This window comes from Curcuma longa, chromosome 4 (assembly GCF_044706935.1).
Source record: "Curcuma longa cultivar G26 ecotype Majalengka, Jawa Barat chromosome 4, ITB_CL_G26_1.1, whole genome shotgun sequence".
Taxonomy (NCBI): Eukaryota; Viridiplantae; Streptophyta; class Magnoliopsida; order Zingiberales; family Zingiberaceae; genus Curcuma; species Curcuma longa.
The window spans coordinates 8,830,760-8,848,706 of record NC_133864.1 but is presented as its reverse complement, the minus strand read 5'-3'; the positions used below and the strand labels follow the sequence as shown (position 1 = coordinate 8,848,706).

Sequence of the window (17,947 nt, the reverse complement as noted above, 5' to 3'; positions counted from 1 at the left end):
CATCATCTTCCGACAACGAAACAATCAAATTAAACAAGAATTGCCGATACCTGAAAATTTTATACTGTTGATTCGCTAATCAATCAGTCAAAGTAAATAGAGTCAGAAATCGATTAGTAAAAAGCAAGTAGAGTCAGAATATCTTTTTGGCCTTGGACTCCTCCATCCAGCAGACGAAGTATTTTCCGTTCTGTCACTGGCTTCGCCAAAATCTGGACGATTTCAAAAGCCAAACAAGAATCGAATGGGACATGCTTACCTTGAGGCCGGCGGCACCGCCTCCGTAGGAGTCGTACTGTACAGCCTTCATGGTGCTTGGTTTCTCCGCCGCCATTCGAGGTTGAGAAAGGAGCGAAGGAGCAGTGGCGAGATTGGAATGAACTACGAAGGAAATGGTTACTTATGGAAACAACTGGAACTTTTTTGCCAAAATTCCCGGGGAGTCCTTTTACTTATTTCCGATAACCGCCGCATACTTTCTACTATTCAAAAAAAGTGCCCGTGACAAGAAAAAGTCCCAAATACCCTTCCCTCCGATCTCCTCTCTGCCCCTACCGACGCCGCCGCCTCCCGGAACCGACCATCCCGCTGAACCCTGGCCGTTGGACACGAGGCGTTTTTTCGGTAATAAAAAATATTAGGGGTTCATCATGAATAAAAGAAAAATAAGGGGTATTTTCAAAATCTTATCAATCATTGATACGCTACCATTCTGGCAGGGTGAATTTTTTGCAACGGATAGAGAAAGCGCACTCGGGTCTGATGATCCAAACAGGAAACACCTTTTATAACTACGTGGTAGGCTCCCCACGTCCTATGTCCCTCCCTTTTCAGTGGAACAAAATTTATTTGCTGTTCGAGATGAGGTAGCGAAGCTGCACAACAGGGCCCGCCAAAACAAGCGGCGTTAATTCGTCCTCGTAGGCGACGCCAGCGTGAATGTTCCAAAATTTAAATGGCATTCTATAAAAACTAGAATTTATTAATTCGGGCCTGTGATGCTACACAAAGAGCTAACGGGAGTTTAAATTTCATTAAGTACCTATCATAAAAGTTTAAAAATTTTATGACAATGAACCGTGCATCAAAATTTATCTATATTTTATAATTTATTTTAATCAATAAATTTCTTTTACGAAATCGATCGTTTTCAAAATTAATTAAATAATATAAATTAAATACTTAATTAAAATAAATAAATAAAGTGATAATTTATTAAATCCTATACCTAGCTAACTTTCAAACCTACTTTGTGTGTTTCAGTTTAAAATTTACTAAAAACGTATTAAATGGGCACTTTAAAATATATTTTTTCTCAAAGGATTTAACCATCCATCCTAAGGACTTTGAATTCGTGCCAAATGGGCACGCTTGAGTTTTTATGAATCCTCTAGAGTTATGAGTCATGAATTATTTTTATTAATAATATTTAATTACAATCAGTTTGACTAATAATTTTATGACCATAAAAATCTTAGTTTCATTCTAAATTGATATTATTGTACTTTTCTAATTTCTCAAATTTATTTAAGATCATTTTTTCTATATTTTAAATATATAAATCTCAAATTTATATCAAATTATGATAAAAGGTGATAATTTCACCTTGAGACCCCTTTAATACAATCTAATTAAGTGACTGTCCCCGGGGCTAAGTGATCTAAGAGAGAGATAAATTATGAGGGATTTCACTTTAGCACAGTAACCCACCCTGGTGGTCGGTACATGAGAGTGAGGACAACTAGATAAATTATGAGAGATTTCACTTTAGCACAATAACCCATTACCCGTTGTTCCACACCCGTTAAGAATTGACTCCTAAACTTTATTATGACAACTCCCTATGTAGGAACAATATGAGTCAGCATGTGGGCTCAAATTCATATCAAATGAACATTGTTACACTCATGTATTTTTGCCGAGTTTGTACATGTTAATTTTTCTAGATTTTGAGTCAATCTATAATTAAAAGTAAATTTTGTCTAGATTTTGAGTTCATCTATAATTATAAGTAATTTTTATCAAAAATATTTGATTGTCCTAAAAGATTAAAAATTTAAAAAAATAAACATAGAGGAAAATCATAAGTGCAATGGCTCAATCTCGTATGACTCCAAAGTCTCTAAGATCATTAAACACTTTTTCCTAAAAGCACTTAACGATTAACAATCGATTAGTTAACTAGAAATGCCACTAGTTGACAAGAGTCAAATCCAATCGACTAGCCACTATCAATCACTTTTAGCCAAAGATCATCAATTAATGTTATATTTGTATTAAAATGGCATAAATAGATATTGTCTTAGTTGCCTTTTTGATATTCAACATTTAGAGTTAAAATCTATTCTCTAAGGAGAAAGGTGAAACATATTCCCAAAGAGATCATTTAGGAGAACAATTCAAGGAAATATCAAAATCTAATAATAGTGATAAAGTTAATAGATTCTACAAGAAAAAGGGGAACATGCAATTTGAATGCTATAAGACAATAGAAAAACAACCAACAACCAAATATTCAGTGAAGCACATGTTATGGAAGATCATAGTGATTGATAGAGAATCTCTCAAGGATTGAATTCTAGCTTAATTATGATAATTATACATTTCTTCATTATGTTCCTTAATTCACAAGGACTGATTTGAAATTATGAGTCTAGGTGCATATTGTTATGTTGATGGTAAATAATGCATCTTACAAAATAGTTGGTAAAGTCTCCTTATCATAAGGTATAAGGTATCATCTCCGACCTCAATGAAAACATATATCTTTCTTCTTTCAATATGAAATTTCTAACTCCGTCCCTATCTACTACTAGACTGGATCGATCGGGTCATCTGAATCATTCATCTTGATCATCCATAATTATTTTTTCATTCTTTTTCTTGTGAATTACCTTTTGCAATATTCTCCATACAGACATGTTTACATAACACCCATGACTGCCCTGGCCTGATAGCTGCTTCCCTTTTGAGGTGACAAGGTAGCAGCAACACATGCTCCTGGTGCACAACAAAAGCCTAAAAAGAGCCCTTGCATGACACAGCCAGCATGATGAAAGCTTCAACTTTATCAGCATGCATGGCTCTGAGAAAGCTTACCTCCCATGGCCATGGGGCCGGGGGTACCCTACCTAGCTAGCTATCTCAAAGTACCCAAACCTCCGACTTCGGTCCCATTAAAAAGGCCACCACACCCATCGAGCCTGCAGCCAGCCTCAAACTACCAGTACTTCGTCTCCCTGCTTCCCAGCTACTGTTCCTTCCTTTGGCAGTCAGAGAATCGAAATGGAGGTACAACCAGTGAAAATTTTCAAGAACCGTTACCGATGATATATCGTCGTCTGAGGATTTGTAAACTAAATCTTTGTGTGTGTATGTTTCTGTAGGATGTGATGAAGGGGTACAATAAGGTTCCATCTTTTGGCAGCTGGAATTTCTACGAGGAGAAACATGTTGATGGGTTTGTGCGAGCTCATTTCTTTCTGGAAGATGGCGAGGAGCTCTTCAAGGTGCTCAGATCCTACAAACATCAGCCTCAGGTCAGTAATTAATTTAATCAGTGATCAGTTACGATCTTCCACCATTTTCTTGTTCTAAGGTGCATGATTTGCTTTGTTGCAGGAGAGGAAGAGAGGAGAGGAGGAGAAGAAGAAGAAGAAGAAGCCAAGAGCTGTAGATGATGACCTTTACAAGATACCTCCAGAGCTCCTCTGTCAAATACCAAAGAAGGCAACTGAACAGATTGGAAATATTGTTTATGTTTTATTTAAATTGTATATATATATATATATATATATATATATATATATATATATATATATATATTTTCTTTTCTTATTCTACTGGGTTGTTTTTGCAGAGGAATTTGCTCAAGAATTTTTGGGCAGGGTGTCTGTGCCTCAGTTGCATGGCATGAGTGATAGGGCTAGCTGTTCTTCTGCTGTTGGTTTGTGTAGCAAAAGGGGTTTAAAAAGGGATCGGAGGATGATATGTAATAATTAAATTTAGTACATTTTAACTTGAATCCTACAAGTTTAGTTACATTATCTAATTTTTGTATTTACGATGTTAAATTTTCTTTTTTACACTTTGTATCCTCAACTTCTTCTTGTTGAATTTCTTTGCATACTTTATTTGATCGATTTGAAGTTTCAAATAAAAGTTGAAGTTCATATACAAGCTTCATCTCAAATTCACATACAAAAATATCCTCATTTGGATTTTAATAAATAATGTAGGACATATTTAACTTCTAGGTTTTCTTTTTCAAACCCTACAATGTTTTCTTCGATTTAGAATAATAATATAGAAGATTTAAATCTTCTTAGGCAAGAGGTTGGTTTAGAAACACCAACTTATTAATAAAATCATTTAGAAAAAGAAATTTAATATCCATTTGATCATTTTCATTACTTAATAATTTTACGATCATCTGTGAAGAAGTAATTACTATGATAAAAAATATTATCAAAATTTAATCCTTATTTAATTTAATAAATTTATTTTGTACTAATCAATTCAGTTATATCTGAAAGTTATAAATATATATATTTATTGATGTGATATGTCATGAAAAAGGTAATTAATTGTCGACTAAGGAAGAATTTTACAAAGTGAAATTTGGAGCCGTAAATCCAAATCTACGAACCAGAATACGCATTGATCGTGTAGGTCCGCCTGTCAGAATTGGCACGTGACATTCACATGCAACTGCCGCCTTCGTCATGGCTTCGCATGTGATCTCTCTGTATTAATACTCCAGTAATCTCACACATTATTACTTCCTCTTCGATTTCCCACCTAAATCTTAAAATTTAGCAAAAATGTCCCTTTCCAGTGGTTTCGAAGTTTGCTAATTTTTTCATTTTACACCTCTAAATTTTGTAGCGCAAGCAAATTTCAAGCTCGCCTCGGGACGACAGAAGAGACACGAATTCAGACACCGGTTTCGCCGTGCTTTCTGCCTTTCCTTTGTCCTCTTCTCGCCTCGGCTCTTCTCTTCTATCGTCCAGACTCCAAAGCGATGCCCTTTGCTCTACCTCCATCGCCACAGCTGGAGCCGAATGCGCTCTGTCTGAGGTTTAGGGCTACAGTTCAGCTCTGAGATCCGTCGGGAGGGGACATTGTGAGATGCCGAGCGTGTCTGTCAAGCTCTACAGCGTCTTCTTCAAGCTCCTGCTGAAGCACAAGCTGCAGAGCCGATTGCAGGCGGAGGAAGGCGGCGCGTCGTCGGATGATAACGGATTCGGTGTCACGTCCCGGCCGGAGGAGTCTACAGCGCCGGCGAATCCCTCGTTCGGCGCCGACGGTGTCGCCACCAAGGACATCCACATCGACCCCCTCACCTCCTTGGCCGTCCGCATCTTCCTCCCGGACCCTGCGCTCCTCCGCACCGTTGCGTCCGCACGACGGACCGCGGATATCGATCGCCGCAACAGCTACGGAGGCGCTGCCGTCGCTGCTCCCTCTCCCGACCGCATCTGCCGCCGCCGCAGCTTTGGTGGCTCCGGATCTGCGCACGATAAAGGAGACGCTGCTTCCGACGGTACCAACTATCGCGGATACCTCCCCTCCGTCGTTGACGCGCGTCATCGGGTGGGTAGGTCGAAGAGATTGCCAGTCATTATCCAGTTTCACGGAGGCGGGTTCATCGCCGGGAGCAATACGTCGAATGCAAACGATTTCTTCTGTAGGCGGATCGCGAAGCTGTGCGATGCCATTGTAATTGCGGTCGGGTATAGGCTGGCACCAGAGAGTCGCTATCCTGCAGCATTCGAGGATGGATTGAAGGTGCTGCATTGGTTGGGGAAGCAGGCGAAGCTGGCCGAGTGCAGAATGTCTATGGGGACTGCGAAGGGAGGAGGAGCTGGAGAGTTAAGAAAGGCACAGATTGTGGATACATTTGGAGCATCGACTGTGGAGCCTTGGCTAGCATATCATGCCGATCCTTCCAGGTGATTTTTCTTCTTAGAATTCTTGCTTCTACTAATCATGGCTGTTTGCGTTCTCCTAAATGTAGGGTCATTGGAAGGTAATTTTTGCAGGATTCTACTCATTTCCTTTTTGCTTGTATCAAATGGGGAAATAATTTGTTTATCAACATAAAGAATGGTACTAGAAGGATATTATATGACAGTAAATTTGTAAAACTAGGCATTTAATTGTGTTTGTCTTTTTATATGTTCCACTAGACTGCTGCTTCCAAATCAATATTTTTTGTAAAGCTGCTTTTGAGTAAATCCTGTCTTTGCATCAAATACATTATAGAATAGGGACTACAGATAGAGTAATACTTTTCTAAGAACTTAACTTGTAGTGGTATCTTGATGAAGGGAGAAGTTTTAGATTCTACAATTAGATTTAACAAATTGGTTGATACATGACAACGTCAAGAGATGGAAGATTATCTTATAAGTACATATAAAGGAAGTCATATTATGTTACAGAAGGTCAATTAATCTAAAATTTTCCTGATCTTAGTGTGGGTTATTGTCATATGTTGTTTCAAGTCTGGATGTTGTATTAGTTGATTCATTTTAGGTTGTTTTGTGGACTGTCTTAATCTTTAGCTTGTTATTGGCTTTCTTTAACAACTTCAAGTTCATGAGAGAAGTAGCCAAAGTTAGTAGGTAAGGATTTTATAAGTGAAATAGTGAATACACTACGTTTTGGTTCCTATATGGGATGGGCAATGTCTTAGTTTAATGTTACTTATTTTATGATTCTTATTCTTTGGTATTTTTATAAGCAAAATGGAGACTAAGGTCTCTTGTCTAGTCAGGTTATACTTCTCTAAACGCAATACTTAACTGGCTTAAGTCTGTTGGGGGATTAAAATGCATTTGTATTCATTACTCACAATCCAAGGAAAGAGCAAGACTTCTTAATGTATGGTTTTGATCTTCATATCCTTCAAAGTTAATCTTAACTTGCTGTTATGATCGGCCAACTGATCAGTCACTACTAAATCTGTAATTCATTCAGGTTTAGTTTCAAGGAGTACCTTTAGAGACAACAATGCAGTCTATTATATATTTTGAGAAGCTTAATGGATATTCAATAAGTTCCATCAGTTTTAGTGGACTTAATCAATTAGAGGATTGCAATATCATATATAGGCAAGCCTTAGCTTAGTTTTAAGAACTTGTACTGTCAATATTTTTTTTTGACTTTTTGCTGGGAATTTCTTGTTAGTACTTTTAGAATGAAATGAGATAAGCAGGTACTATGTTGCCATGAATTAGGTGATTATTTAGCTTTTTTAAAAAAAATCAATGATTATGTTTCCCTATATTACAACTATAATTTGAGAGAGAAGTTGAATCAATCAAACATGTTCTTGCTATTTATATACATGGATATAACATAAATTAGGATTTTTGAATTAGTTTTGTTTATGCTCTCTTGGATTTCTATTCCCTTTTAGGTCGATTACACCAATAAATTATCAAAACTTGAACAATGTCTCTTTTTATTGCATCTCCTGCTTTCCTCCTTCAACCTCCAATTTGCCATCAACACCATGCATTAGAACATATGCACGATATCAAAACATTATCGTTCTAGTCAAAGATCGAAACTTCAACATAGCTCGAGATTTTGAACCTTGACACCAACAAAGGTTTGTGTTTTTTTGATTATATCATTAGAGTAGGTCTTCTATAGGGTCAAGTTGGAGGAATTTGGTTAAGGGACAAGGTTTAGGTAAAAGTAAGTGGTGTCACGTAGGTATTGTGTAGAGATGAGGATTCATCAAGGTGAATAGTTAAGGTGGGGGTACCAAGGTGCGCCGAGGTGAGTGTACTGAGGTGGATTGGTGATACCATGATGGAACTTCTCTTTCTTTCTCTCTCTAGAGAGAGAAATAACAAGTCCTTTCTCTATCTTCTAAAGTTATGTTTAGCCTTAGATTTATGTTCATATTGTCAAGTGTCACTACCTACTTGGATTTGTGATGTGGTGGAATGTTAAAAAGACATTGTTTGTTTTATGATCAAGTGGTTAAACAGGATCTTAGTAGGCCATATGAGTGACCCCTGATCACTCTATGTGTTATGACGGTGGAGTCACCCTGCATCAGTTAGTCCCCACATATCAAGGCCCATTATGATAGGGGGTTTTATGCAAATTTCTTTTTATGGATTTCGCTGGTTCACCTCCTGTTGAAATGCCTAGGCAGTGCATCACTTGTTCTTCCCTCTTCTTGGCTTTCATTTTACGACACTGTTGGGATATAAAAGGCTTCCACTATGATGGAGTAGGAAATTCTATCTTCTTGACTCTTCATTCTCGCTTGGTCTTCCTTAGCTTGCCTTTGTTTCTCCTTTGCAATATTAGTGATAAGTTCTTTGGCTGTGCAACTTGCTTTCTTGAAGTTGTCATCGGTTCCTTGAGAATTCTCGTCAAGCTCTTGGTTATTCTATTGTCACCCTTAATTTCTTTCCATTTTAACCTATCCTTACTCTCTTCCCAATGTCTCGCTGCACTTGTCTTGCTTAGTCAACCTAAGTTTAAATCCCATTAAACACTGAAGTCGTTGGCTAAGGAGTATAAGTGTGATGAGAGGAGGCCATGTGGTGCTCTCTACTATGCCTCTATAAGCTTACCAACCTCAAATGGTCCTATGGCGTGCTAGATAACTTCATTTGCTAAGTTCCATAGAAATCTGACCGAGCATTTTGATCTTTCAATGGAATACTTATCTTCTTTCTGGCTACTCCCTAGCAATCATTTTTCTTTCCCACCTTTGTTGGTTTAACTGTGAATCTACGGGTCGAACAAATTACTTCAAACTCATGGAAGCACCTAACCATATACTTAGTGGGACACACAAGATGGGAATTGAATCTTTAAAGTGAGTTTTCAAGAAGCCTATTGGGTGTGTTTTGACAAGGGAATCTACTACATATCTTTCAATTTGGGTTGAAGCTCTACTTCATTTCTACCTCTAACAAGGGGTGTAAGAGGTAGGTTTTCTTTGTGTGCTACTCTAGGTCATCTATTCTGACTTGTTGAACCTATTTGTCTTTCATTAGGAGCTCCTGCCCTTCCTTAACATCCAAAGAGACAAAAGTGGCAATAGATTTTTAGAGTGTTATCGTTGTGTCCAAGTTTCTTAAGGTTATGTCCAAGGAGATTGGTAGAATTGGGCAATCCAAAACCTATAGGTGTGTTCCCCCCTTTTGTGGTATAACCCCCATATATACCTAAGGTGGTTAACATGCTAATATTTTGTTTTATAGGAATGGATTTTTTGATATTCTTAGGCGGTATAAACATTGCTGAGGAGGTAGGAGCACAACCATTAGCCCCAATTTTAAATTCTCACTCCCTTAGGAAAGAAGGAACTTGTAAGATACTTGTCACAACTTTGTTTTAGTGACATTATTATGTTGTCAGCACTTTAGGTCATTTCTCAACTACTGCTGAAGTTTTGAATCTTCGGGTATCACCTTGAAGCTAGAAGTCTGGCTAATTGGTAGGCGCACAAACCATTTATGCTCCACTTCCCACAATGTAGTAAGAATGACGTAGCACGTCACTACATTTGTCGTCTCATACACAGTCATCCTTACTTGGTAAGCATATGTTCAATGGGGTTGGTGCTCTCGTCATATGTATCCATAAGTAAATAAAAGTTCTTTGGAATGAGGTCTTGAATATCCTAAATGACTGGAGTTCACTCCGGTTTAGCTTCAACACTTCAACTTGGCTTGGTCCTATACAGCACATCGAAAGGGTGTTTATTGTGAATCTCAACCCTTGGGAGCTTATCGCTTCTCTGCTGACTCGTAGTTGATAGACATAAAGTGTAGCTAAGAGTTGATCAGTTTCTAGGTTTCTTTGCTCCAAGGTCACCCTCTCTTTTGAGGTTGTTAGTTCAAAGTTGAACTACCTTCTCTAGGAAATTAGGGAAGTCAAATCTACCTCTTCATGATCTGGATGACCTCGAGATTGGATATTTACTTTTCCTCTAGGATTTCATGCCCTGCTGCCTCTACCTAGTCTGCCAATCTGTTATGGTTGGTGCTGACATACATTTTAGACCTTTTGATTGTATCTTCGAAGTAGATCTTTTGTAGGGATGAATTGGAGGAATTCTATCAAGGGCTGAGACCAAGCTGAAGTAAGCAATTTCGACTGGGTGTTGGGCAGAGATAAGGCTTGCCTGAAGTGAACCCCCAAGGTGGGATGGATATTGGTAATGTTGCATTGAGACTTGTCTCTTTCTCTAACTTGCTCTCTCTACACCATTGTTCATAGAAAAATCAAAAAAATCTTTTCTTTGTCTCTCAAGGTCATATTTATAGATCTCGAGATCTATGTTCACACTGATAGATGTTGCCACATACCCTATCACTTGCCTCCAAGTTAAAGTCACTTTGGGCCATGAATTAGTGATGTGGCAGGATGCTGAATAAACATCATTTGTGTTGTGTCCAAGTGGTGAAACTCAGCTTAGTGAGCCGCCTGATGGACCCCCCAATCACTTTATCAGCTATGGGAGAGCAATCACTTTGTGGGCTGTGGGGAAGCAATCATCCCACATCAATAGTTGTGATCATTGTGGATGATTTAAGGAAGATCAACACATATACATCAATGTTTGTTTAGGTATAATCCCAACACCAAATGACGTGGGTGGATGCTAAAAACGTGTCATCTTGCTATGTATGAGTGGTTAAATAGCACTTTGCCTTAGTAGTTCTTGTTGGATATCACATTGATAAAGGGTAGCCCTGTAGCACGAAGCTCCCGCCAATACTGAGTCTCGGGAAAGAGTCTATTGTACGCAGTCTTACCTTGCTTTGCAAGAGGTTGTTTCCAAGACTCAAACCCATGACCTCCAAATCACACGGCAACAACTTTACTATTGTGCACTGATAAGAATCCAAAATTAATATACGACGAAACTAATTCCCTGAATACATAATCTATTACAGGTATTATAGGAGTGCCAACATGTACCACTAACCTTTTTCGCTCATTTGGGCATTCCTGATGAGAAGTGGTAATGGGCATATATGCTGGTGTTGTACCTTTATATTCCCACTTAGTCATCTAACTATGCTTGTGAAAGACAGCACAATACTCATGGAGATCTGCAATGGCACATTAGGTGCTCCATTTCATCCACCTTCTATGGCAAGTAAATCCTCCTTTGTGCCTCATATCCCTCTTCTGCTTTTCCTCATGCTTAACAAATGGAAATTGGAAAGTCAACTGAGTTTAAGCTGCTGTTCTACATAATTTGAACTTTATGGTTTTTTCTTGTACTGATTTTTGATTATTTCATTACTTCATGTCACCAAAAAATGGAAAAAATGTCATGACCTTATACCTACCTTATTTGTCTGTTAGTTGTAAGGATATTATAGCTGTTAAGGCCTATAATCAATTCTAATCCAAAATGTCAAGACATTTAAGGTGGAAGACCTCTTGGCATTTTAAGCATATTTTAGAAATTGTTGGGAGATACAGGACTAAGGTGAAGATTTATCCTCTCCTCACTTCGATAATCTTTAACATAGGTCTAGCTTTGATACCGTATAGAATGTCAAGGCACTTGGATGGTCATATTTAAGTATACTTTAAGAATCCTTATTTGGAAATGTGAGATTAAGAAGTGAAGTTTTATCCTCATCATTTCCTGATCTCTTTAAAGCAACTGTTCTGCCCCCCCATGGGCGTAGCCGAGTTGGTACTTGAGTGGCAGAGTTGCTGCATTGGGCAAAGGTCGATTCCCACGGAGTTCATTTTCTTGGGATTTATGCCCTCCCATCTAGGAGGTCGCTTGGTACTGTGGTTTACTTTCCTCATCTCGCTGTGGGGCTGACGATAAGGAGCGGGGTGAGCGTTATTGTCTTTTTGTGCATTTAAAGCAACCTTTCCAAACTGGTGGCTTTTTAAGCAACCACAAGGTAGACTTGGGTGTCTGTCCGCAGAATGCAGTCTGTGTCCTCAATTCTCCGATTATGCTACTAATAGTAAAATGGTTAATCCTCTGTTCTAGTAATTGCTATTATGTGGAAAATGTTACGCCTAACCGAGATGCTTCTTTGATTGACTTGAAAGCAGATGTGTTCTCCTCGGTGCAAGTTGTGGAGCTAACATTGCAGATTTCGTGGCTCGTAAAGCTGTTGATGCTGGAAATCTCATCGAGCCAGTTAAGGTTGTTGCCCAAGTCCTGGTGTATCCCTTCTTCATTGGAAGCACCCCAACACGTTCAGAAATAAAGCTAGCAAATTCTTACTTCTATGACAAATCATTGTGTGTGCTTGCTTGGAAGCTGTTCTTACCTGAGAATGAGTTTAGTCTCGACCACCCTGCTGCAAACCCTCTTGTGCCAGGTCGGGGACCTCCATTGAAATTGATGCCGCCGACCCTCACAGTGGTTGCTGAGCATGACTGGATGAGAGACAGAGCAATTGCATACTCTGAGGAGCTCAGGAAAGTAAATGTCGATGCGCCTGTGCTCGAATACAAAGATGCAGTCCATGAATTTGCCACACTTGACATGCTCCTGAAGACTCCTCAAGCACAGGCCTGTTCTGAAGACGTTGCAATATGGGTGAAGAAGTATATATCTCTCCGAGGGCACGAATTCTCGTATTAGGCATTGCGTCGCTATCGCATTAGATGCAAAACGAAAGGGCATTGCTTGGGTGTTTGTATCAGATTAGCAAGTTTGATGAGTTCAATTCATTGATATTGTCTTCATTCTTGTATGGTGTATTACGTAAAGAACCAGTACAGTTGAAGAATATAATGCGTTACGGTATGCAAGGAGTTGTTATTTGTACTGGTAAAGTCACATTTATTAAGTTGTTGAATTGGTTAAAGCAATTGAGGATTATGAGAATTGTAAGCAATTAAGGGATTTTACGACTGCATTGAGTGTTGAAAAAGATAATCCAGTGATTTTATTTTTAGTTTTGAAAGTTAATTATGTGTTAGAATAGGTGTGAATTTAAATAGAAAGATGGTTGAATTGAAGGTGAACCCATTTGAATTGGTTTAGTTGACTGATTTAATCGATATGATCTTTTGGAAGAAAAAAAAACACATATATTTCAATCCAAATGTTCCTATTGCAATTTCGACCTCTCCTAATTTCCTCGGAGAAGCAACCACTCGTCACCTTATTATTATTATTGATTATTTATTATTTATTATTATTCCTTATTTCCAACTGCTTATAGGAGAGAGCGAAGAGCGTGATTAGGCGTCAGATCGGTGTGCTTCAGCTTCAAGTTCGTCATGGGCGAAGTCTCGTGCCCACTCTCCAACCACCCCTTTATCGCATCGTGCTCATACGAGAATCCATCCGCTGCCACGTGTGGGTTCTCCATCATTTCCTGAATTTCTCATCAAAATTATTATTTATCCATTATTATTTTTAAGACTTTTTTTAAATGTAAAGTTGTACCTGAAGTATCGGACAGAAGCAGGCGGAAGAAGGTTCTAGAAGCGTCGCTTCCTCTCCACTCTTCCACTCTCCTTCGCACTCTCGCTTTCTCCTCTCATCCTCCGCCCGCTGCTTTAGATCCTCCAGCTCCCTCGCGATCTCAGCCGTCCGTTCGCGTCCCTCGCCTGCTCCCGCGGCGCAGCGTACCCCGATGTCCGCGAACTCCGCCGCGAGATCCGCCGGCCAATCGCCTGCCGCCCGGTCCGCCAGCCCCATCGCGTCCTCCTCCTCGGAGATCGCCTCCCTACCGGTCAGGAGCTGGAGGACGAGCTCGCCGAGCGCAGCTACGTCGGCCGCCGCAGGAGGGGGCGAGGAGGAGCAGGGGAGCAGGCCGATTAGCTTGACGGAGAGGTGACGGTCTAAGAGGACGCGGGAGGCGCAGAGGCGGCCGTGCGCAGATCCGGAGGCGTGGAGGAAGCCGAGGGCGGAGGCGACCTCAGAGGCGATGCGGATGCGTTCGTGCCAGCGGAGGATCTGCCGCCTCGCGGCGGCGGAGGATAAGAGGGCGTCGCGTACGCTGCCGCCGGGGGCGAACTCGAAGACGACGCATCGCTGCTCCTCGCACGCGCCAATTACGTGGAGGAAATTTGGGTGTCGGATCGAGCTCAGCAGATCCACCTAAAGCATCGACGAATACAAAAGGTAAACGATCAAACAGACTATGCATCTTATCGGGCCGAATCCATGAAAACAAAAGTCCGATTACCTCCCGCCGAAACTTCTCCGCAGTCGCCGTCGAGAACTCCACCGAGAACTTGATGGCGACGTCGATGTGGCAGATCTTAGCCCTATAAACGGTGCTTCTCTCCCCGGCGGCGATCTTGAAATCGCCGGAGAACCCTCCGGTGGCGTCTCTGATCTCGTCGGCGGTGAAGTCCCTGTAGGGCTTGTGCCACAATTTGGAGAGCTCTCTCAGCTTGCACTGCTCGATCTGCTGGCGGATGGCGTCTCTCTTCCGGCGAAGCGCCTCCGCCCTGCGCTCCATCTCGCTCTTCTCCCTCATGGCCTTCGCCAGTTGGGTCTCGAACCATGAGTTCTCCAAATCGAACTCTTCCAGTCTGGTCCTGAGCTCGGCCTCAAGCTCTTTCGCGGCTTTGAGCTCGCTCGCGATGTGGTCGATGTCGCCGGTGGCCTCCGACATGTGTCGTCTTACGACCTCCAGATCTTCCTTCAAGCGATTTTGCTGGGCTTTCTCTTTGCCTATCTGGGCCTCCAAATCCTCAACCTGTAAGTATTAAAACTTTTAATTTTTGCTTTTACCAAAATAAAGCTTAATTAAAACCATATGATACCGTATGTTAATTGCTCAATTAATTACCTTTTGATTGCAAATGGATATCGCCCACTCGGCTTTACTGCGTCTCTCAGCTTGGGCCTTTGCTTCTCTACGCTTCTTCTCCAGCATCTTCTCCGTTTCCTTGATCTTTGTTTCCATGACTTGTTTGTTCAGTGGGTTGATGCTTTCCTGCAAATTAGTATATTTAATGTGACTAAGCCAGCCTCACAGTGTTTCATTATTCCTTGCAAGTTTGAAAGAAAGTTTGTCTGTATAAGAAGTGGATTAGCTACGGCAGTAATTGTTCAAACTACACACGCATTAGTTAATCACCCCAGACCTTTGAACTGGTAATCAGATGTTAGTGAAACAGGTGACTCACTTTGACCAAGCACTATTGAGCAATAGTATATTACAAGATGAAAGTTAACTGTATGATCCTCCATGTAGCATCTCCTATTTGCTTGCACATCTAACTGGATTAGTCATAGCAAGAAAAACTGTGGTGTGATCTCATTTTACCTTTATCCAATTATATGTCAACCAATTCACATGGAAGAAGAATTACTGATTTGGCTTTGCACACTTACTATCTCATTTTCTGTTGTTCCTTCTCTGTATTGGCATGCCAAGCTAACAGTGTTGTTTTCTTCCTCTTCTTGATCCTCTCCTTCGTTATTATACAATGTTTGCAAGTAGGAGACATAATTCTCAACTTCGTTGTATAGGTCTGTCAAGCTCTTAGAACTTGGTGATACTTGAGTTGAACACCCACTGTGGTTGTTACCATCTACATCCTCTGTAAATGTTTTGCCTAGCAAACCTTTTAAACCTCTTTTTTCCTTTGTCATCTTCCTGAGATCACCGAGAACTAATCCATCTTCATTTTCCGCACATCCTTTTTCATGGTTGAAGAAGACTAACTTCTCTCCACAAACTACAAATAGCTCACATTGCTCTGGTTTAAGCTTATGAACAGAATAGGCAACACTTAAGTCATACTTGTTTTTCCTGTTAAGATCATATAATCTAGTAATCTCATTTTAGTGTAGGAAGCAATGCAAACATTAGCATGATACTTACCACGCTAATGACTTAGTCACCGTTACATTCATCACTAGTTCCTTCATTCCCAGATCAGAAATTAAACCTATGATTATCTCATTGACTGGTTCATCAAATCGTTCGATCCTCATGACATCTACTTTCACCTGCAAGGTTGCAGATGGGAAATTAGATTGGAATTACTGAATAACATGCATCTGAAGGTGGCCAAACCTGTGAGCACAAAGCCATGTACTTTTTCAAGTCCTTTTCTGCTGCCTCCTGCTCGTTTGCTCTCAAAGCCCACAGCAGCTCTTCATTTACCGAGCTGATCGGTAAAACCCCAACTAAACACAGGATCAGGAGAACATATACATTAGAGTATACTAAAAAATTGTATTTGGTATAGAATTTTGTCCCTCCTCACTTGGAGTGTTAATCAAATCCTTGGATTTAATAAGGATTTGGAGGATGACAAATGTGACAGGTTGGTTGGACCACTTGCTTATCGCCCATCTTATCAACCCAGAGCCCTGCTGAACGTCCTTCCCCACAACAATATGAACCTTCTCTTGAAATGAAGCCATTGTTACTTGACTCTCAACACAGCCTTTTCCTTCAAGCAAGTGTTGTGATTGACTGACTGCTATCAATCTATTGAAGCCATGGTTTTATGGTTGTGAGAAGACTGTATGGCTAGTGTTTGGAATTTGGTAGCATGCTTCAAAATTGTCAAGAATCTTTTGAGCATCTATGGATCTACAAGAATGGGGGCTACAAAACCAATGATGGACATAGTGTGTCCCTTTCAACACTAGTAAAGAAGCTTTATTTTCTCTACTCTCTAGATTAAAGCTTGCAGGAGGAAATGTTTAAAGCATAGCGAAATTTAAGGGATTACCTCCAATGTTCAGTACTTAATAGACTTTGATTTCGCCAACTCGCCATCTTTTTAATGCCATGCTTCCATAAAGTTAGGCTATTAGAGCTGATGTCCGAATCCAAGAGGTTTATAACAAGTATTCTATTGAACACAATTCACTGAAATATCTCTATACGCACTGCACCCTTAAACCCAGGAAGCTCAAGATCTAAACCTTAATCGGTCCGAATTATTTGGGCTCGATCCAATGGGCTAAAGTGTGGCCCATCTAACTTTTTCAATCAGAATCTGTATAAATAAGCAACATGGCCCCTCAACCCTAGCTTTTGCCTGTTTGCGCTGCCGCTCTTCGTTTCGCCTCGCCTGCTGTTCTTGTTTCTGAGAGTTCCTCCATCCATCTCTCGTCGATATGGTAAATCCTTGTTCTTATTGACGTTTTTCTGGATTTCAATTTCCCTTTTCTTTGATCGTGTCGTTTTCCCCTATTTGAAAGTCGTTCGCGCCGTGCAATTTCTGATTCCTCGTTGTATTCCGTGCTAGGTTCTTCCGAACGACATCGATCTTCTGAACCCTCCGGCGGAGCTCGAGAAGAGGAGGCACAAGCTCAAGCGCCTCGTGCAGTCTCCCAACTCCTTCTTCATGGTACAATTTCCTCTCTCTCCATTTCAAATCCTTTGCCTTTGTTCTTCTTCCTTCCGGACAATCTAACCGCGCCTATCTTGCAATCTGCAGGATGTAAAATGCCAAGGGTGTTTCAACATGTAAGCTCCTGTTTTCTTTCTTCCCCACAGCTTGCTTCTGTGTTTTGACCTCAGTTCTGGCTCGAGTAATGCTTTTGATCTGGCTTATCAAAATTTTATTCTGACGGTTATTGTGCAGAACCACAGTGTTCAGCCACTCTCAGACAGTCGTGGTGTGCGGCAATTGCCAGACCGTGCTCTGCCAGCCGACCGGCGGGCGTGCCCGGCTCACCGAGGGGTGCTCCTTCAGGCGGAAAGGTGATTGAGCTTAGTCCGGTAATTTATCTGCTGCACTTTCTCCATGATGGTGGTCGACGAAGTTCACAAGTAGTAGTTGAGCTGTTCGCTCGAGTTGAGGGTCGGTCTATTGGTTGTCTGCAGTTTAAAGGAGGGGCTTGGGCATTACCCTTTATAAAGTGAGATGTGTCTTGATAAACTCAAAGACTTCAGTTCTTTATCGTTTTATTTTTATTTTTAAGAAAAATCTATGTTCTTTATTGATAAAAAGAATTCTCAATTTTCCATGAGTTCTCTAA

At 40.5% G+C, this 17,947-nt stretch overlaps 5 protein-coding genes across 5 annotated transcripts in view; 2 read left to right on the top strand and 3 right to left on the bottom strand.

The window, feature by feature from the left end:
- Positions 1-359, bottom strand: part of LOC141827783 (chloroplast envelope quinone oxidoreductase homolog) — a 12,010-nt gene extending 11,651 nt beyond the window's left edge. Inside the window, exon 1 of the mRNA XM_074715107.1 lies at positions 260-359. Coding sequence (XP_074571208.1) covers positions 260-334 — 75 coding nt within the window. The 5' untranslated portion in view covers positions 335-359. The remainder of the gene's footprint in view (positions 1-259) is intronic.
- Positions 360-5,040: 4,681 nt separating this feature from the next.
- On the top strand, positions 5,041-12,699 carry LOC141828594 (putative carboxylesterase 11). The gene is made up of 2 exons (XM_074716046.1): positions 5,041-5,954; positions 12,079-12,699. Exons 1-2 carry the CDS (start codon positions 5,131-5,133, stop codon positions 12,614-12,616), a joined length of 1,362 nt encoding a protein of 453 aa, XP_074572147.1. The 5' UTR covers positions 5,041-5,130; the 3' UTR covers positions 12,617-12,699.
- A 480-nt stretch (positions 12,700-13,179) lies between these two features.
- On the bottom strand, positions 13,180-14,897 carry LOC141828236 (putative U-box domain-containing protein 50). Its single transcript, XM_074715622.1, has 4 exons — positions 14,787-14,897; positions 14,175-14,693; positions 13,430-14,086; positions 13,180-13,358 (listed from the first exon to the last, which is right to left on the bottom strand). The coding sequence occupies exons 1-4, from the start codon at positions 14,871-14,873 to the stop codon at positions 13,197-13,199; spliced, it is 1,425 nt and encodes a 474-aa protein (XP_074571723.1). The 5' UTR covers positions 14,874-14,897; the 3' UTR covers positions 13,180-13,196.
- Positions 14,898-15,977: 1,080 nt separating this feature from the next.
- On the bottom strand, positions 15,978-16,615 carry LOC141828237 (putative U-box domain-containing protein 50). Its single transcript, XM_074715623.1, has 2 exons — positions 16,216-16,615; positions 15,978-16,135 (listed from the first exon to the last, which is right to left on the bottom strand). Exons 1-2 carry the CDS (start codon positions 16,373-16,375, stop codon positions 15,978-15,980), a joined length of 318 nt encoding a protein of 105 aa, XP_074571724.1. The 5' UTR covers positions 16,376-16,615.
- Positions 16,616-16,980: 365 nt separating this feature from the next.
- Positions 16,981-17,928, top strand: LOC141828093 (small ribosomal subunit protein eS27y). Its single transcript, XM_074715454.1, has 4 exons — positions 16,981-17,083; positions 17,212-17,313; positions 17,404-17,432; positions 17,551-17,928. Exons 1-4 carry the CDS (start codon positions 17,081-17,083, stop codon positions 17,675-17,677), a joined length of 261 nt encoding a protein of 86 aa, XP_074571555.1. The 5' UTR covers positions 16,981-17,080; the 3' UTR covers positions 17,678-17,928.
- The last annotated feature ends 19 nt before the right edge of the window (positions 17,929-17,947 follow it).